Here is a 21,079-nt window from a genome sequence, read left to right as displayed (position 1 = left end):
TTACAGATTAATTTAGGGAGAAACGACATCTTTATGAATTGTCTTCCTACTGAAGAAAAAGATATACTTTTTTCAAGTGTTCTTTGATGTCCCTCAGTAATGTTAATTTTTTTTGCAAATAGAATTTGCATGCATCATTAGGTTTACTGATGAATAATCTATCTTTTTTATTGCTGTTATAAACATTTTTTCCCCTTCCCTCATATTTCCTAACTGGATGTTGTCTTGGCAACAATTGTAAATCTCCACTCTGGCAGTATTGCCTGGAAGTATCTTGGGAAACTTCACATTTGACTTGACTTGGGTTCCATTTCCTGCCATCAGCCTGCAGGCAAGACCCAGACCCCTTGGGACAAAGATGGCGTCTGTGGGTTCTGGCAGGAAGAATGCCCTATCCATACAGCTAAGTGTCTCTAGGATGGGTGCCATGTATACTAAAATAGGTTGATGATGTTATGCATCATAAACAACTACAAATCTGTATGAATCCAATGCCTTTTCATCCTCTGTGAGGTGTCCATCTACACCAGGGCAGAAGATGGCCAAGTAAAGCTTATGTTGCTTCAGTTTGAGACTCTTTGGATAGACTTATTTTTGGTGTCCTGACAGTTGATACTTTCTAAAGATGCGACACTATTTCCTCCTCAAATCACAAAAGGCAATAGGGTGTCAGGCGTCCTCCCAGGAAAATTGAATCTTGGGCTGGTATTGGAATTCATCAATGTTCATTAGCATTCTTGACATCACTAACATCTAATGAGCACCTATTATCTATGTGCTATCCTGTGCTAGGAGGTGAGGACACAGAAATGAATAAAGTCACAAGTCCTGCCCTAAAGGAGCCTACCATCCAGTGGGGAAGATAGGCAGAAAGTCACTATAATGAATAAGAACAAATATTCAATAGACCTGTGTTCAACATGCCATGGAAATGCAGAGGCGGGGGCTGTGGAATTTATTTGGGATTAGAGGTATTGGCTTTTAAGCTAGGCCTTAAAAGATAAGGGGTAGTTAGATAGTTTAGCAGGGGTAGCAGAGGATACTTATACCCTGAAAGGTTCTACTTGAGAGTTAGCACTGTTGGTGGGATAGGCCTGGCTCTTGCACCAGGCAGGATGCCAGAGGTGGGGGAGGGGTGGTGGTGTTAGTTTCTCCTCCCAGGAGCAGTACTCAACCAACCTGGAATGGGATTTGGTGGATAAATGCCTTAGTTTCTCACCCATTGATAGGACAGCTCCAAGGTGTGTTCTACAATATCTGCCAGTGTTGCTCAGTGGGACAGGGCCCCAGCTGCTCAAAGGGATAGCTTGCTCCCTAATGCCCATTTTCCTGGCTTCCTTCCCTTCCTGGTCCCACCTGTCCATGTCCCCATGGGTGCTTCCTGGGATCACCTCTTAAGCAAACTATTTGTGCTCAAATCCTAGTCTCAGGGTCTGCTTCTGGGAAACTGATCCCAGACAGCAAAGCATGGGCAGAGTGCATTCCTGGAAGAGGAACAGCAACAGCAAAGGCACAGAGGTATGACAGGGCATGCCTTATTTGGGGACCAGAAAGCTGAATCTGGCTGAAGAGCCATTCAAGGAAGACCAGGAGAGGAGCCAGTCAGGCGGTGTGGAGACTCATGGATGCCTGGCTACCAACCAGGTGGCTTGACCCTTTGTGGAGAAAGGGTGGTGGGATTAGAATGGAATTTTTTATGTCCCCCCGATGATTTGGTGGTGGGCAGGGGCACTGTCTGGGAAGCAGGGAGGAAGAAGCCCCTCCACTCCTCTCCTCTCCCTGATGCTTTTGCCCAAGGGTTGGGACTTCCAGCTCCAGCTCTGGGGCTCAGCACACTCCACCCCTGCCCGCCACCAGGGGCGAGCCTCCCGCCTTCCTGGTGAGATGGTAGCTGCCTCCCCCCCCTGCGGGGCTGAGCAGTCGCCAGGGCTGCGGCCGCCGGTGCCGGAGGTGGGCGGGGCGCGGCCCGCAGCCCGCACGCGCTGTTACCAGGCCTGGGACCGCTGTTGGTCCCCAGTGGCGGCACAGACGGAATTTTCCTTTCTGCAGCTGCGCCTTCCCACCGTCTCCACTCTCAATGCGGGGCTTATTGGAGGCCTCCTACTCAGGCGATCATTGATATGCTCATCCTGTTGTTGGCTCCTATCTATGGAGGAATTCGGAGGCTTTTGCAGAGGAGGCTGGGGGTACCAGGTGCCTTTCCTGTCTGCCTGGATACAGAGACAAGGCATTTTGGGGGAGCAGGTTGTCATATGCAGCCTTGTGCCTTGTTTCTTTTCCTTTTCTCTTTCCTTTTATTCTTTCCTTTTTCTTTTTCCCTTCCTTCCTCCTGCCAGGCCCTGGCCTAGGCATTCAGCATTCAGAAATGACTCAGTTGAGGTCTTTGCCCTCAGAAAGATCCCAGTCTAACAAGGGAAACAGAACATGATGACCCAATAATTATAGCATTGTGTGCTGAGTCCTATGATTGACTTATTCATGTATTTCAAATATTTGTTGAATGAAGAAAGAAAGGAAAATGAATGGATGTTAGGGCACGGAGGAGGGAGGTGCAGTCAGGGAGGGCTTCGCAGAGATGGTGGTGCCTGAGCTCACTGGGAAGGGCTGGTCATAATCACTAGCACTGCTAAGTGCCAGGTACCATGCTAGGCCCTTTTAGCTCAAATCCACATGACAACACTATGAGGTAGACAGCCCTACTTTACAGAGGAAGAAAACCATAGAGAGATTGGATAAACTGTCTGAGATCATAAAGCCTCAAGTAGTACAGGCAGGATTCCAAAACAGCTCTGTCTACTGCAAAGCCTGGTGTTGTTCCACCGCACCAGGCTGCAAGGCATGAAGGAGCAGCTTGAGCAAAGGCTTGGGGGCACACTAGAGATGACACAGGGGCTGATTTTCTGGAACCCTTGGCGGCCATGCTCTCTAAACTCCAGCACTTTGCAAAGTACTCACTATGGCCTGTAGGAAACGCAAGTCGCGAGTGAGTATTCAACCACTTCCTCCTAGAGTTAGGAATCAGAGTTTCAATCTCAGCTCTTCTGTGACAAGCTGTATGACCTTGGGGGATATCTCTTCCCCTCTCTGAGCCTCTGTTTCCTCATTTGTTTAAATGAGCATGTGATTCCTACCCCACAGAGTTGTTGTAAGAATTCAAGGCAACATGTGAAGCATTGAATTACAATTGATCTGTTCAAGGTGCCTCTAGGATACCCAGGACTGGCTCTTGATGGAGGGGCTGGCTGAACACCAGGGAAGGGGACTTTTAGATAATTGGATGGGGGATGCCTTCCATCTTCCAAGAAATGAGGGTGCTGGCAGACAGCCTACTGCTAGCCTGCTTCAAATGGACCAGATGCTATTTCGGAGATGAGGAAAGACATTCTCTTGACAGCGGCAGTGTGGGGAGAAGATAAAAGCCAAGAAATAGGAATACTGACTCACTCCTGATCAGGACCAGGAGACAGGCAAGCCAGCCAGGTGTCTTCAGCTCTCAAGAGGGCCTCTAGTGCTGGCAGAGTCTTGCAGGTGTGCAGGGTGAAGGGGAAGAGATGGAGAGAGAATGCTGATGGGCTTTCAGGCTGAATCACACTCATTAAAACGACAGTGAAGTGTTTGACCTTGGACTATGACTCTGTTTTTCCTCCAATCCCTGGAGCTGGCTGTCTTCAAGGGAAGAAGAAATGGGGCCATCAGCTCAGAGCTGGCCCTGGCACTGAGGAACTTTTCCCTGGGGACAGCCATGCAGGAACTCATACAAGGTGGTGTCAGGTTGGGGGTGGGAAAGGTTCTTCTCAATGTACAGATATTTACATTAAGGAGTAATGCCAATAATGCCTCATGCCATTTCACCAATAAAGAAGAGGATCCCTTTTCCTTTGTAGCCCAAATCCTCAGGTTCCCAGCAGAGATATTATAACCATATCTTCTAAATAAAATCTTCGCATAGAGTCTGAGTCTATGAATTTTATCCTGACCTCTTCAGGAAATGGGACTCAAAAAAAAACTGACTGCAGAATATTACATAGCTCTTAAGCTATTAAGTGGTGAGCCACGGATTCAAGTATTAGTCTGTGTCCAAGTCATACATAAGTTTCATTACATTTTTTTAAAAAAAATAATCGCTATCATGAATATGTGCTTACCATGTGCCAGACACTGTATTGGGCACTGTTTATACATGATCTCATTTAATTTTCTTCAATAACTTTGCAAAGAATGATTAACCCCACTTTACAGATAAATAAACTGTCTCATTAAAGAAATTGCAAGACACTGCCTTGCTAATAGGTGGCTGAGGCAGAGGATAAACCCACGTGAGTCTGACACTAAAGATCTAATTGATCCACAGTCTGGGAGTGGTCGAGCAGAATGAGCAGTCAAGGGCTGCCTACTGTGTCTGTAAATAGAGCATTTACTGGCATCTTGTAAATATATCTTCCTACCACCTGGAAGGCACCTCAGTGAAGAGGAACACCAGAGCTAGAGGGAGGGGGTTGCCTTCTGCACTGACTTGGTACAGAAGGCTTAGCTCTGTCCCTGGGGTGGGGTTAAATGCTAAGTGGAAGGGATGCTCTTTTACTTACCTGTAAAGTGTTGCGCAGATGCTGCTAGAAAACAACCTCCGATGCATCCTCTAAGTTTCCCAGGCGGGGGAAACCCACTCTGTGCTGCTCCTGCGTGCATGACAGAAATGTCCCTCTATCACCATGGCAACAGCCAATATACCCACATCCCACAAGAGGCCAGAGCTGCTCTGTGGGGAGCTGTGGTCCAAGCCTGGTGGGAGTAGGGGTGGGGTGTATGGGGGAAGGGGTGTCTCATCAGCTAGAGTCTTCTTGCTTGAGGCCAGCTTGTTCCTGGGGCAGGATTCCAAGCCTCCTATGTCTGCAGGAATTTGGGCAAAGGGGGATGGCAGGGAAGCTGAGAAGTTTCCAGGGGGTATATTATTTTTCATATGGCTTCCAATAAATGTGCTTATCGGGCAAGCTGCTGATGGATGGCGCCTTTCTAAGGGGCCTGTCAATATACCCTAATGCAGAATCTCATGGGCTTTGCAGGCAATCAGACCTGACTGATAGCTCTGTAACTTTTTAGTTCTAAGATCTCCTATTAGTTGATGTACCTTCTCCGCAATCTAATTGCTTCATTGGTAAAAGGGGGATATTTAACACCTCCCTTGTGGGAGATTAAATGAGATGACACAGGGGGCAGTTTCTGGCATCTGGTCAACATTTAGTCCGTTATTATGTCCCCAATACTGTCAGGGAAATGGAGACTTGGCAAGGGGACCATCTCTGACTCCCTTAACTCAGGGGCAGGCTTGGAATTAAAATTCATGCCACCTGTGTTTCTTCTGGGTGTTCCGGCTTCTCTCTCTTCTTAAAGCCATCTGCCAGTGTTCAGTGTTTGCCCCTGTGTTCCCTGGCTCAGCCTGGTGACGTCAGGTGCTTATTTTCCCCTGTGGGGCCCCACCCAGAGAATCTCACAACACCAGACCTTGGGGATCACCCAGCTTAGCTCCTCTTCCCTCATGTGTCCAGGCCAGGAAAAAGAAGCCTGGAGAGAGAGGTGACATGGCTTGTTCAAGGTCATCCAGAGAGGTAGAAGCCATTAGTTGAAGTGGTTGTTGCATTTATTTTGGGCAGGTATGACTAAGCCTGGGAGTAGCTGCAGAGGGTTGACCTCGTGCCTCCTATGAATTCTCTTGGGTGTGCAACGTGAAGATACGTATGTATGAGGAGAGTCCTTTTTTTGTGTATTTTAGTTGTGCTACTGGCAAGTTCTGTGATTCCCCTGGTATCACAAATATTAATAGCTAACATTTGCACAGTGCTTTGCGGCTGATAGAATATACTCATATACTTGATCTCATTTAGTCTTGGAAGTAGTCCTTCAAGGTCGTTATGATAATTATCGCCATTCTTTTACAGATCAGGAAACTGAGGCTGAAAGTGGCTTGTTCAGAGTGACACAGTTACCACGATGCAGACTTAGGAGTTGAACTTATATCTGTGTGATTCCAGCTGATGTGGCCACCTTTGGAGAATTCAAAGTTGGGGGCACAGCGGTCCTCTATGCAGAGGGGGAGGAGGAGGGCATCCCCAGGGCTGATGGTCACAAAGGCCCAACTGAATGGAGATGACAAACTCTCAATTCAGTCAGGTTCTCCAAAAGGCAGGTAACAAGATAGTATGGGAGGCAATAATCATGCCTCTTCCAGTAAAGCTGTGTCACCAAGTGTTCCCATATCATTTCATGAGAGGCCCGAGGAAGAACTATTCCTCGCGGTTTACATAAGAGGCCCAGGGAGCTGAGCAACTTGTTGAAAACCGCAAAGCCAATGAGTGATAGCGCCAGAACGAGAACCCACAGTCTCTGAATCCCGAACTCTTTCTACTTCTCTTTAGGGCAGCTGGGTCTGAATGGAGTCCCTGATCCCCAGGCTTGAGAAAGGGGCAAGGGTAGCATGTTGCAGCACACTTCCTTGTTTGGGAGGAGCCAAGACAATGTGCTGAGGTTTTCCTTTAAGCTCTGTTTCTGAGCTCCGCCTGCAGAAGGCACTTCAATGGCTCCTCCGACCTGCACCCAGCCTGGCTTCCTGTGAGCCTTCTCTGCTGTGCTGTTGCTCAAGGGGATGAGAGAAATCAGAGAGGCAGTAAAGCATTTCAATTTGTTCCTGATTTTAGCAGGATTCTTTCATCTGCAGCCACCAGATGTTTACTTGTGTTTACAATTCAGTGGGAAGATAAAGATTGCACAAGGAAGAACCTCAGAGAGTCCCAGGCTTCCAGACCTGGAAGAGACCTCCGAGATTCTGACAGTTGGCCTAGTGGGTCCCTTCATGATGAAGAAAGATGGGAGAGATCGCAACCCCCACCCCCACCCCCCACCAAACTTCCTCACTGATGGCTCTGGGAGAAATGCCTCCTGCCTGGAGATGGGGAATGGCTGGTTGGTCTCAGAGGGAGATAGGGAGGAAAGGCCCTAACTGCACCAGAATTTTATATTTTATAGCATTTCCTACTCCTGCTCCCCCTTCAATTCCAGAGAAAAGGCAGGACATAAGATAGATGAAGAGTGTTATATTCTCCCTGCATCTGGAACCTAGATCCACAGGTAAGGATAAGGGACAGATTTTCATTACAGCTCATTAACAAGCCAAGCGCATTTATAATACAGTGTCTTTGCAAGCTGCCAAGACACTTCTTGGCAAGGGCTCAGTGGAACATGGAGGATATTGGTTTAAGTGGATGTGATTTACAGTTGTGCCAACTAATGAAAATCTTCTGATCATATTCAACTGATTAATAACCTCTCATGCCCAAGCATGAGAAAATAGTCTGTTCTTCCGTAAGAGTCATATTCTTATTAAAACCTAGCAGAAAATAATTATAAATTAAAGGGCTATTTGATAAATATTGTTAATGGTCTTGTGGGCCTCCATTTTAACAGTGAAGGAATCTATAGGTAGGTAAGCAGTTCTCTGGGAACATTCTGATCTAGCATCCAAGACTGGGATACATCCTGTGTGTTGGATGTTATATCAGGCTTTGCAGATCATTCTGAGAGAAGCAGAAGGCAGAATTCTTCGCTGTGAGGAGCTTGCCATCTAAAAAAATAGCTGGATATTGTTGGATAGATATCAACAAAATAAACATACACACAAGTACAGCCTTTCAGAGCCCCTGTTATAATTATTTAAGTGCATTCTACATGCCACGTGCTATTCTAAGGCTTAAGGAATATAGGGATAATACAGCCAAGGTCTTTGCCTTCAAGGAATAGATCGATACATTCTTACAACTTATCCAGTCCAGCTTCCTTGATTTTGCTCTTGCCATCTCCTCTGTCTTGGCTGTCTCTTCACTCTGTCCTGGTTATCTGAATTTCACCCATTTTACAAGGCCTGGGCTCTACCTCCCTTGTGAAGTCTCCTCCTACCCCATAGATCTTTTCTTCTTCTGGCTCCTTTAACACTCACTGCCTGCTCCACTTTCTGGTCACAGACAGACTGCTCTGCTATTGCTAGTTATGTGTTCACCTGTTCCTGAGTTGTCTTCTTATGAGCTGAACTTGGATTTTCTTCATTCTTGAATCTCCTTTACCCTCCAGTGCCTAGCATAATGCCTTGTGTGTATTAGGTACTCAAAACATGTTTGTTAATTGGTTGATTTTTAAATATTGTATGTGCACTACAGGCTTAATGGTTGGGGGAATTACTTAATGAAATTAAAAAAAAAGATAAGCCACTCATCTAAAAAAATTGAAGTGATACAGTGTCTGAAATCCCATCATTAGAGATTCGTGCTTTTGGAAACAATTCCTCTCATTTTCTAAAAAATACTTCTAGGAAGGGCAATATATTAATCTGAGTTTATTTACTTATTAGTGACTTCTCAGTTTTATTCTCTAATAGACACAAGAACTAAGTTGGGTACAGTTGGATTCTCAAACAGCAGAGTCCTTGCTATGTATAAGGCACTGTGCTCAATGCTGGGGTCCAAAGATGACTAAGACACAATCCTATCCTTGAGATGCTTACATTCTAGTCACCAGAATATTTTATCATTTCTTCAGGGGTTATGACAAAACCAAGCACAGGCAATGAAACATTTGGCTTACCCTGGTGACTGAGGAAAGGTTTTCTGGAGGACTCCTCAAGAAGCATTCCTCCAGGCCTTCTCTGTCTGAGTGCTTTCCCCACTTCTCTGCTGGTAAACTCTTACAGCTGCCTCAAGACCCATCTCAAACATCACCTCCTCTGAGAAGTCGTCCCTAAGCCTCACAGACAGAGTGGATCCTTTGCTGTATTACAGCATTTCTCACATCTTATTGGGGTGATTGTTCCTGTGTCTGTCCTCCCTACTGTCCCCTCTAGCTCACATGGACAGTGAACTCACAAACAGGGGCCACTTCCTATTCATGTCATTCTATCCAGCTCTAACCACACCTGGCACACAGGAGATGGGAGGACCACTATATTAGTGTAGTTGACTGAAGACCTCTCGGACATCACTGGATCTCTGGCTCAGGGCTGGACTGTGCATCTGCAGCTCCCAAGCTGAGTGCCAGCTGAGATGTAGGAAACAAGGACTGCCTGCCAACATTAGTGGCAAGCTGCTCATTGATTCCATTCAGCCCAGTAAATACTTACTGAGAACTAGTTCAAATAAGAATCCTGTCACCACTACTAGAATACCTACTGTGTGCCAGGAGGTTTACAGACATGATCTCACTTACTCTGTGTAACAACTTGGAAAAGCTGAGGAAAAGAGACTCAGAGGAAAAGAGGCTCAGATTTGTACAAGGTCACACATCACCCAGAGTGGTCTGAATGTAAAGCATATCTGTTGCATCCTGCTCCAGTTCAACACAGGGATTTTACATCTCCTGAGAGGTGAAAATAAAGGTCCAGAGGGCACACAAGATTTAGGGAGCACTCATGGGAAGGTGATAATCAGGAAGCCTTCATGGAGGTCGAGGCACATCTGGCCAATGAATGAACTGGAGAAAACAAATAGAAAGATCTTGAAGAGGTGACCTTCTTGGTGCTACATAGGATGCACCAATGCCAGTTAGAAAGGGTGAAGGAGCCTTAGATATCCCACTTGCGAGGTCCTGCAGGGGGGGATCTCCAGCCTTACACGTGTTTCCTCTCTCTGTGGAAGAGAAGGGGGGAGGAGCACGTGCTCTGAGGTGAGTCCTCCCTAAGGTGCAGGCGCTGAAAATGCATCCCACACATTCTTCCAAGGCGGGTGGAGAGGGTCTGTTCTCCACCCCTTTTCTCCCCCAAAGTAGAGGAGGTGTTCCTTGGCTTCCCCACTAGGTCTTGTCTTGACACCTTAGGGTGGGGGGATGTCTTTCTCTCCCAGCATTGAGGAAGGGATAGTTCTTTTTCATGCCACCATAGGGTGTGTGTGTGTGTGTGTGTGTGTGTGTGTGTGTGTTAGTGGGGGCGGATTATTCCTTCCTCCCTCACCTGGGGGATGGGGAGATAGCACCTCTTTCTCAGCTTTGGTAAAGGAGGGGGTTCTTTTCTTTCTCACTACAGCGTGTGTGTGTGTGTGTGTGTGTGTGTGTCTGCGTGCGCGCTCGCGCGAGGGGAACGGCTCCTTTCTCACCTCAGGGTGGGGAGGCTGACACTTCTCTTCCCTCCAAAGGGACTGGGGACAGTTTCCCTCGCCTCCATTTCGGGTGGGACACGGCTCTTCTCCCCCAAGCAAAAAGGTGGTAGGGGCTCTCGGCTCCCTTTTCCTTGTTCTTGGGGAGCAGGACTGGCTTCCACGCCCTCCCCACAGAGCCACGCCCAGGTTTTGGGGGGCCTGGCCCTCCCGAGACCGCGAGTCCCCAGACCCCGCAAGTCTGCGGCTCCTGGTAGCTGCGCAGGCGGCGAGTCGGGGGCGGTGCCAGCTCTGCGACGCGGGGCGGGGCGACCCTGGCCCCGCCTCAGGCCCCGCCCCACCGGGCACTGAGCCTCGCGCCGCCCCGCCCTCCCCGCCCAGTCCGCCGAGGTTGTCGGCTGGGCTGGCGCGCCGCGGACGGAGCGTCAGTCGCCTCAGTCGCCTCAGCCCCCCGCCACCGCCTCCGCCTCACCCTCCGCGCCGCCCGGCCCCGCCGCCCCGCGCGCCCCCAGCCCCTCAGGCCAGATGATGAACTTCCTGCGGCGCCGGCTGTCGGACAGCAGCTTCATCGCCAACCTGCCCAATGGCTACATGACTGACCTGCAGCGGCCGGAGCCCCAGCAGCCGCCGCCTCCGCCCCCCGGCCCGGGCGCGGCCTCGGCCTCGTCGGCGACCCCGGCCGCCTCGCCGGGCCCCGAGCGGAGGCCGCCGCCCTCCCAGGCGCCCGCACCGCAGCCCGCGCCGCAGCCGGCCCCGGCGCCGTCGGTGGGCAGCAGCTTCTTCAGCTCGCTGTCCCAGGCGGTGAAGCAGACGGCAGCCTCGGCCGGGCTGGTGGACGCGCCCGCACCCGCGCCCGCCGCCGCCAGGAAGGCCAAGGTGCTGCTGGTGGTGGACGAGCCGCACACAGACTGGTAGGTGCCCGGCCGCCGCCGCCGCCCGGGGTCCGGGGCTCGGGGAGCGGGGGCCGCGCAGAGGACGCAGCGGAAAGGAGGGGCTGGGGTCCCACCGCGAGGAGAGGGGGTCCAGCGAGGGTGTGTGTGACGAGAGCGGGGGGAGGCGCTGATCCGCCTGCAGAGGTGAAGCCTGAGGTAGAATCGCCCCTCAGTTGACTCCAGTCCCTCAAACACTTAAGTGCTGGAGCTACCTTATCCAACAGAAGAGTCTTAAGACATAGTCTTTTTTTCCTTGGGGGCGGGGGGGGGAGGGGCGCTGAGGAGTCAGACTTTCCTGCCTCCATACATAAAAAGCTGAGGTGAAATGGGTCCCAGATCCCCGGAGGGACCCTTACGGCCAATAAAAAAGGTTTTGCTTTAGGAGGCCCGGGGCGAATCAGGGATAGAAATGGAAATGTGGTGGCGGCGGGGAGAGGGCGAGGGGGTATTTTTTCACGAGTCCGGTGGAGGCTGATGTCAGCGTTGACATCAAGGTTGATCAGATCACAGATGTGGGAGCCCAGGTGTGCATGGACTCGTTCCCGTGCAGCATGGTGAAGTCGTTTAAGAATAATACAGGTCTTGTATTTTATGCAGTCCCAGGTGAATGGTGGTGGTGGTGGTGGTGGGGAATTTGTGGATTAAAACATTGGGGGCGGGGGGGTAATGTGTTTTGGGGTGGAAGTGGTGGTGGCTTTTTCCAGCCGGAAGGATGATGACCAAGATAAAATATTCTGGGTCGTTAAAGGGACACAAATAAAATGAGATCTGCCTTAATGCACTAGACAGGGAACTTTAATTCTTCTTTTTGTTTTGTTTTTGTTTTTTAGCGATATTCCAATTTGGAATGGTGAAGGCTGGGGGAATATGTGAACTCTAGTTGATAAAAGCATGAATGAGGTCTATTTAAGACAAATTAGTTAAAAGAGCTTCTATTTTATGTAGGAGGAAGTTGACCCAGGGGATGGTTGGGATGGGAGGTGGTAGTGAAATTGACTGGTGAGAGGCTCGAAGAGGTGAGGAAAAGGGATTGCTTTTTTGTCTGGAACGTGGCAAGGGTTTTTTTGTTTTGTTTTGTTTTTTGTTTTCATTTTTTGTTTGTTTTTTTCCCCTTCCCTCACAAGAGCTGGGGTTGGAGACTAGCCCTAAGTCTTTCCTCCCAAGAGGGAGGCACAGAGGGACCACAGAGCTAACTATCTCCATTTCCTCTTCTGGCTGCTTCCCTGGTTTTCTCTCTGTATCATTTTCTCACCAGGAGACCCAGAGAGAGAGAGAGTGCTGGCGTGGGTGTGATGAAAGTGAGATGTAGATGTGGAGATGCCCTCCTGCTGGTCCCTAATATGACCATTCTGAATCGTCATTTGGATGACTTCTGTAGTTGGTTTTTTCTTAGGACAGCAGAGTAGAAAATCTGAAGGGACCTTTGTAAGGAAATGACAAAGGCACAAGCAAGAGTGTAATGGGGAAAGTAAGAGTATATGATGGTGTCATTGACAGTCCTCTAGGAGAATTACTCTCAGTTCAGATCAACAGGTGCTTATTAAGTGGGAAGGGAAGGGAAGGTAGCTAAGCTTTACTGAGCATTCGTTACATGCCAAACCCTGTACTAGATGCTCTAATATATATCTTGTTAAATTTTCACCACCAAACTGAGGCTTGAAGAAAGTAAGTAATGTGTTCACAGTCAAATGGTAGAACCAGAATTTGAACTTAGGCCTGTTTGACTTCACTTTTGCTACTCCATTATGTTATATTGCCTCACTATTATTATTATGTTATTAACAGTATTATTAATTAGCTCCCTCTAGGGGCTAGGCAGTGTACAGGCCTTATAGAGATCTCACACAGATTTGGGAGACAAAATGAAAACATGAAACAGTTAACAAAAAGGAATCTAGAATAATTAGTTGAGACTAGTGTTTCATGCATTCAATAAATGGATTTATTAGTGAGAGAGTTATTGGAGAAAGCTTCACAAAGGATGTCTTGAAGAAAGGCCAGAAAAAGGAGGGGAGAAATGAGAATGAAATTCATTTTTTATGCAAGAATCTGACCCTCTTATACCTGGTCCTGATCTCCTATCCTGTTGAAGGCATTTGTTTTGGGTCTAATTAGTAGTTAGGTACCCACAGATAGGAAGATACTCATTTTTATGGGTATGTGTTTATAACTGCTTCAGTGGCTTGAGATTTGAAACTCTCCTTGGATAGTATTATTCTTTAGGAAGACTGCTTGCTTGGCATGAACCACAGAATTTGCCTTGCCCTGGAGACTAGACTTCTGATAGAAGTAATAGAAACCACTTTCCTATGGGCTGATTCCCAACTGCTTTCTGATTTTCTCTGAAGCAATAACATTGATTTATTAAAACTCATAAACCCAGTTTGTCTAGTGCTTGACAGCAGTTCTGTGCTTCTGTGTTTCTGTGCATAGTAGCAGCTCTCAGAATTGCAGTCTATCTTTTTTTAAGGTGTTTATATTTGTTAAAAACATCTCAGTTAAATATTGGTGAGTGGTTTTATTGAAAGGTTTCTATGAGTTAAGGAGCAGATGCCTGTTTTTGACAAGCTCAGTGACTTAAAAAGATGCTTGTTGCTCTAAAGACTGATTTTAGTAAATTTGTTTCACAGTTTAAGCTACCTGGATAGTATTCAGTGGGCAGGTGTCATACATGCTCTATATTATTTTCCTGGTGCCTGAATAGGGAGTCAGAGTATAGCCTCCCAGTAAAACTTAAGAATACTGGTCCCATTTGAATTATGGAATGCTAAAATAAAGAGGGTTTTCACAAATATTTAAATAACTAGAGATTTAAAGGAGGGCTTAAAATAGGCAGCCTCTCAGAGCAGCCTTGATATACAGCAGATTCTTTTGGATTTCTATAGGGTAATGGTGGGCAATGGAATTTGGGGATCTTCTCATTGACCAGGTTGATGGGAAAATTGGAGGGTGTTTCTTTCTTTTGCTTGAAATGTGTTTTCATTGGTCGCCTGAGAGCTTTAGGTTAATTGCACATTAAAGGATCACTGAAAAATGTTTCTGTTCCACTAAGCAGTGATATCAAGCTCATTATATACCTTTTTAGTTAATTACTAGCTTTAAAAATACACACACACACACACATATATATATATATGCCTGAAAATGCGTGTCTTCTTTCAAGGTTTGTACCTACATTTGAAGTGCAGTTAAGATTGCATTTTAATGATCTTAGTGCTTAAACAAGGAACAAGTGTCCATTTGTACATGTTGTTTTTTCTCTGTATTACATACTCACTGGTTAAGTTTTCTCTCAGATTCTCCCCTGCCTCTGTTACAGTGATTCCAATTCCAGTGACAAAGTGAGCTTTTTCAACCTTGAATGTTTGAATTTGAAAATCAGTATAGTACAGGCATTCTAGGAATTATCTAGAGTGTCTAGAGACTGCAGATTTGATAAATCTACAGATGTTTATTGAACACCTCTTTAAGGGTATATATGGTAAGAAAAATGACACATAGTATCTGTCTTCTAAGACTTTCTGTCTGGGTGGATAGACGAGATAAATACATTGAAAAAAAAGTTTACTAAAAACTTTCCCTTGTATTTGAACTATGGTCCTTGGATGAACAGAATTGGCATCAACCAGAGCTTTTTGAACTGCAGATTATCAGGTCCCACCTGACGCCTACTGAATCATAATTTGCATTTGAATAAGATCTCCAGGTGACTCACATGGGCATTAAATTTAAGATGCAGTGAACTAAAGGTTTTGTGATTAGTGCTAAAGGTGTGGCAACAACACCAACTATCATTTTTTGAGTAACTGCTATATGTGACATGTGGTATCAAATTCTTTGCAAATATCACTTAATCCCCACCACAGCAATGTATTGTACTGTAGACATTTAAAAGAGGGAGAGATGGATGTGGGTTAGAGTGGGATGGGAAATGCTTCATGGAAATAGTGAGATTAGAACTGAGCCTTGAAGAATTTAAATCAGAAGAGAGAGGTTGGCTCAGTCCAGATAGTGGATGGTATAAGGAAAGTGCCGTGGTAGAAAAGAGGAAGGCAACCAAGAGACTGGATTGATGTATTATCTGGGAAGTACCTGTTTCCATTCTTTTCCGGTCAGTCTTTGGGGATTTCATTAAGAATAGGGGAATTCAAAGTACAGTAGTCTGGACCAGTGCTCATGTGTAATTCTAGAAAAATATTTGAATTGAAACTTGGGGGGCGGGAAGCTCAAGTGAGGTTTAAAGCTTCTCTGCCAAATATTTTATCTCTATGTCCTGTTTCTGCCTAACACAAACATACTGATTCCATTGAACTTCATTGTTCATAGCAATAGAAGCCTATAGCTCAGAATTCTAGGTTATTAGAGTTGGAAGATCATCTGGGTTACTTTATAAATGGGGTAATCTTGATCTGAAGAGGGAAAGTGGCTTGTTCAAGTTTACTTAGAACTAGGATCTAGAACTTCAGTTTTTTTTTTCCTAGGCCCACAGAAATGGAATGATTTGTCCAAGGTCAAACAGGAAGATGGTGAGAGAATGGAGAATAGAATTTGCATCTTCTAACTCTTAAGTCACTCTATGAGTAGATTCATGAAATTTAACCTTTTTTCTCCTTGAAAATTCTGTTTGTGTATGCTCCTTTTAAAGAGTCATTGTGGAGTTGTAAATGCTTAAAAAAGAACCACATGAGCGTATCGCACTATATCCCCACCATCAGTTTCACTGTCTCGTGTTATTGCTGTTATTGCTGTTTCAGCAGAGGTCATTGTAAAATGATTGAAGGAGACTTTTAGAGACCCAGTCATCAAACTCCAACAATGTAATAAAATTAGTAGGACTGTGGTACTATGATGACTTTGCTTTCAGGGATGCATTTTTTTTTTTTTACCTTAGAGTCCCTATCTGCCTAAGATTGCTTACTGTCTTTCAGTACCCAAGTTCAGATCTATGGTAACATTAGCCTTTTCAATATCTTGCTAAGCAAAAAGAAATGGAGGCCTACATTTAAAGCGATAACAAGACTAATCTATGCCATGTTTTATTCCATGACATACAGATGAGATATGTAATGTATATCTTCAACAAAAAAAAAAAGCAAAATGAGCAGATTTTAATTAAAATTAAAAAAATTTGAAACAATATGTTCTTTTGCTTTCTACCAAACATAGGCTATCACAAATGAAAATAAAAACAAGCAATAGCTATTTGTTTGGTAGGAATATGAATAGCTCAGCCATGATCCTTACTATAAAAATTCACTTGAGTTTTGATTGGTCAACCTCAAACTGTGGTTTTAAGAATGTTTCAGAGTCTGGATCAGCTGGTTTGTGAGCCTTACTTATTTCGTCTTTCTTCAGTGTTGATTATAAACCCTTGCATGGCATCCTTGACTCTTGCTTTCACAGGACAAACTTGTGGTCATTGTGCTGGTCCCACTCAGCTTTCAAGCAATCCCTCTTGTTTGACTTAATGGAAGCCAAAATAGCATGATGTTTCTGATGGCTGCGTTGGATTCTTTCCAGATGATGCTCAGCCCCTTGGCCTTTGGGAGGCTTGGCTCTCTGAAAACAAATAGCAACTATCACTTTTGATAGACCCAGAATCAACTGAATGTTTTCAATTAATCATGACCTCCACCAACACTCATATTAAACAAAACTTGGTATATAAAACTAATACATTCTGCTACAACTGCAAACAACTTAAGTGCCTAAGATGTAGCTTGTTTGATTCTTTGAACCTATACCTAAGATGTCATCACATCAGTCTCAAATATTTCTCAAGTGCCATTTAAATAAAAGTTCATGGAATTATAAAGTTAAAAACTTGAACAGGACTCCAGAGATTATCTAGTCAAGTCAGAGACATTAAGTTGTTTGCTCAAAGTGCTTTAAATAGTTAGGGCAGACCTGGATAGAACAAGAATTAGAGGTCTTATAATTCCTGACCTTGATCTTGCCACCCGTTCTCCCACATTGTTTCTCAGGGGTAGACAACATAGTTAAAGACATCAAAATTCTTTCAATTAGGAGACTACTATCAAAGTATAAGGATATATCAATATATAACAAGTTGTGACAATGAGAAACCCTTTACTAAGGAGTAAGTCAGGAAGATAGAAAGGGAGGGGAGGGAAAGAAAGAAAAGAAAAGAAAAAAAACCAAAAACCAAAAAAACCCCTAGTGGTAGAACTTTTTTCCTATTTCTGTTGTGTCCATAAGTGTATTGCAAGAGCTGTGCTCCTGACATTTTGGTGTAAATTGAATTTCTGTAAATATGTTCATTTTGCACAAACTTCCACCAAAAAGTTGGAAATGCATACACCATTGTGAATACATATTGACACATTTAATAAAATCATATGGGCTATTAAAAAAAAAAGTAATGGAGGCCTAAATAGCAAGTTTTCCAGAATTTCATACCTTCCCCTCAAATTTACAAAACAGTTTTAACTGCGATATGTTTAATGCGGTTGAACATCTAAACACAAGCCAGGTGCTGGGGATATAAGGTTAAGTCGGGCATAGGCCTTGTCCACTGGGATCTTCCAGTCCAGTAGGGGAGAGGACAGGCATTTAAATAGGATTTTAGTACAGTATGGTAATTAGTATGCATAGGATGCTGTGGGAACATAGAGGAATGAAGATGTGGTTAGAAATGTTTGTACCGTTAAAACTATGCCACTCTGTATTCTTAGGTAAACCACTTTGCCTCTTTGGAGATTGATTTTCTAAACTCTGTCAAATGAGAGGATGGAAAGACCCTTTACAGCACTACATTATTTTCATATTACAGTTTTTGTGCCATTTTCTTTCAAAAACGTTAGCTCTATGATTTATTCTATATGGTAATATGGTAATGCTTGTAAATCTTTGGAAGAAGAGGCATAGGTCAGTACATGGCTAAACATGTCCTTGGATGAAAAGCTCATCTTGGAGTACTCTCCATTTAGTAACCTTTTCTTACAGTATTGCTACCATGTGGTATCTTGAAAAAAGGGGGCTTAGTCCTGAAATGGCCTCTGTGTGTGTTTCCTCCTCAATAATGGGAATTGTGGACTTGTGGTTGAATTCCTCTCTCCCTGATAGGTCTAAGAACTTTTGTATACATATGTTGAAGTGTTGGCTAACAGCATTTATTTCTTGCACTGGGTTGTACAGTTTACACAACCATTCATACCCATACTCATTTTATCTTCATAGTGATTCTGAGCAGTAGATGGAATATCCATTTCGTAGTTGAGTAAACTGGCTCATAAAAGTAGTCACTTGCCAACTATTAAATAACTGTTAAGCTCTCCAGCTCACCCTTTTCTGATGTGCATGAACACCCCATGCTTGCTCTTCCTTCCTTTCTGGAGAACAGGTATTGTGCTCTCTGCTTCATCTCCTCGGTCAGGCTAGGCACTAAGATGTCTGTTTACTTGAGCCTTTCTCAGATTTTAGAGTCTGTTCTTTTTCTCTTTCTGTCTAGGACCATTTGTTCATTCCACTTCTCCCAAGTACAGCTATAATCCTTTTCCGGGATATATACCTCTTATCTATTTCTCCATTCAAGGAACCTAACAACTTTATGAAGTAACTTTAGCCTGATTTAATACTACAGAAAGAGGCTTGGGCTTTGTGACAGGAAATTGAAGTCCCCTTTCTCTATTGTGGACTTGAATCCTTGGTGGGCCCTAACGTTAATAATAATAACACAGCTGAAGACTGTGTTTTCAGTGATATAGAATGAGTCTTTTGTTGTTGTTGTTGTTGCTGGACCCTGTGATGTGACTCTAGAGACACATATGTATATAATTCCCTCTTCAGTCCCTAGCACCCCCGGATGAATAGCTGATGATGAGAATTTAAGTGCTATAGAGTCCTATATTTACTAACATTTTAACTGCTGGGTTAAAGGGCACCAATGAAAGATTGATCTGCTAATCAATTAGCAAAGAGCTATTAATACCAGTGTGTTAGCTTCCATGAAGGCTACAAAATAAGTGAAATACTTGGAATCAGACAATTATATAATACATGCTCTCGCTTTTGAGAATTTGTACAGAATCTCAAGGAAGACAAAATTAGGATTGTATAGTGGAAAGAGCATTGCAAACATTTAAAATATCTGGATTCAAACCTCTACTCCACCATGTAACTTTTTGTGTCACCTCAGCTTCTATTTCAGAAATCAGGGATTTGAGCTACATCATTTATCTTCAAATGATTTCTAAAAGTTAGATTGTTTGACAGTATAAAGAGTTGTTCAGAGAAGGAAGAAATCACTGTAGGTTGGTGAAGTCAGAAAATATTTCACAGAAGGAGTAGATCTGAGCTGGGCTTTGAAGGCTGAGTGAGATTTAGATTAGTGAGGAAGGAAGAGGGGCATTTCAGTCAAAAGAAGAGAAGAAGCAAAATCATGGCAGCAATGAGTAAAATGTGTGTAAGGAGGCTTTGGGCTAGTCAGGATATAGGTTTCAGGGCAGAGAAAAGAGGGAGAGAGGCTTGAATAAACGGTGTGGGAGAAATGATAAGAATATCTAATGTATCAGGTATACAATGTGGTGATAGGTGGGTATTCTAAGTAGATGTATTAATTCATTTACTAAGTTATGAAGTAGATTACTATAGTTAACCTAATTTTACAAATGAGGAAACTCAAAGTGAATTCAGGATTTGAACCCAGGTAGTCCAGCTCCGAGACCATGCTCTTAACCACCATGCTCTGAAATCGCTAGATAACAATGTTCCAGATTTCTCCTTGCCACTAAACACCTTGGTATTTCTTTCCCTCAATGACACAAACACACATTTTACTTTGAGCAATTTCTTGTTCTCTGTGAACTTCAGTTTCTTCATCTAGAAAGAGGAAATAAAATATATCTCAGAGGGTTCTTTTGAGAATCAATTGACATAAACTCTGAAAATGTCTAACGTAACTGGGAAATGTTCAATACATGTTCCACCATGACAAGCAGATTTTCATAGCAGCTTTGAGGCAACAGCTTACCATATGAGTATTTATAGGAGCCTTCAAGTCAAGTAAAATCATTTGTAGACAGGTTTCTATGACACTAAAAATAATTTTGAAAAATAGGACAAACCTAAATGACTGTTCCTTCATTTTGTTTGGACTAGTTTGTTGCATGTACTTTAGAAAAAACTGATTACTAATGTTTTGAAAAAGTCTTGGGGAAAGATATTTTTGAGATGACTTATTTGTAGAAATTTTATACTTTGAACACTGTCACATCCATTGTCTCATTTAATCCTCCATACAGTAGTATTTGTGGGGCAGTAATTAACGTTATTTTCATTTTACATATGAAGGAATTAACACGGGGAGGTTACCCAAGGTCACAAAGCCAGGAAGTGATAGAGTCAGGACTGCCACCCAGGTCTCTGCCTTTGGATCTTGTGTATTTTTCTATGGGCTTCCTAGACTGAGTTGTAGGTGCCATAGAGCTAGATGGTTAGCTAATTTAGTTGGAAACTTGTATTAAGTGAGCAATAATATTAGTTCTTTCAGCCATTTATTAAACTTTGTTTTCCGTGAGTATTTAACTTAATGATTTCCCTTTAGTGCTACCTTGGGATTCTCTTGCAGAAACTGCTAGATTCTGACACAAAAAGCCAGTGAACAGTGCCCAAAAGGTGGTCACAGAGAAGGTTGGGACTGGTATTTATCTTCCCTGGCAAGACTGGAGTCGAAAGACCTCAAGAAGCATCATGGTGTTCTGGACAACATAGGAGATTTGAAGTCAGAAGGTCTGGGTTTAATTCAACCATAGCAAGCTTCTATTCTTCTCTGAATCTCAGTTTTCTCATCCTTAAAATTGGAGTAAGAAAACCGGCCCTGCATTCTTCATAGGATTTACTGTGAGGTCAGATTGCAAACTGTAACACACACAACAGATTTAAATATAGATAGACTGAAACTGTAGCAACAGGTGGGACTGAAAGTAGATATGAGGAAGAATTCCCCACTTAATTCCCTCTTAAATATTGTCATGGGCAGTTTTTCTAGTTAATTTGGAATAA

At 44.2% G+C, this 21,079-nt stretch overlaps 1 protein-coding gene across 1 annotated transcript in view; it reads left to right on the top strand.

Annotated features, from left to right (window-relative positions):
- Window positions 1-10,623: 10,623 nt before the first annotated feature.
- SYN2 (synapsin II) overlaps window positions 10,624-21,079 on the top strand; it is a 158,017-nt gene continuing 147,561 nt past the window's right edge. Inside the window, exon 1 of the mRNA XM_057705271.1 lies at window positions 10,624-11,035. Coding sequence (XP_057561254.1) covers window positions 10,650-11,035 — 386 coding nt within the window. The 5' untranslated portion in view covers window positions 10,624-10,649. The remainder of the gene's footprint in view (window positions 11,036-21,079) is intronic.

Source organism: Hippopotamus amphibius, chromosome 13, assembly GCF_030028045.1.
Source record: "Hippopotamus amphibius kiboko isolate mHipAmp2 chromosome 13, mHipAmp2.hap2, whole genome shotgun sequence".
Lineage (NCBI taxonomy): Eukaryota > Metazoa > Chordata > Mammalia > Artiodactyla > Hippopotamidae > Hippopotamus > Hippopotamus amphibius.
This window is presented reverse-complemented; position numbering and strand designations above follow the sequence as displayed.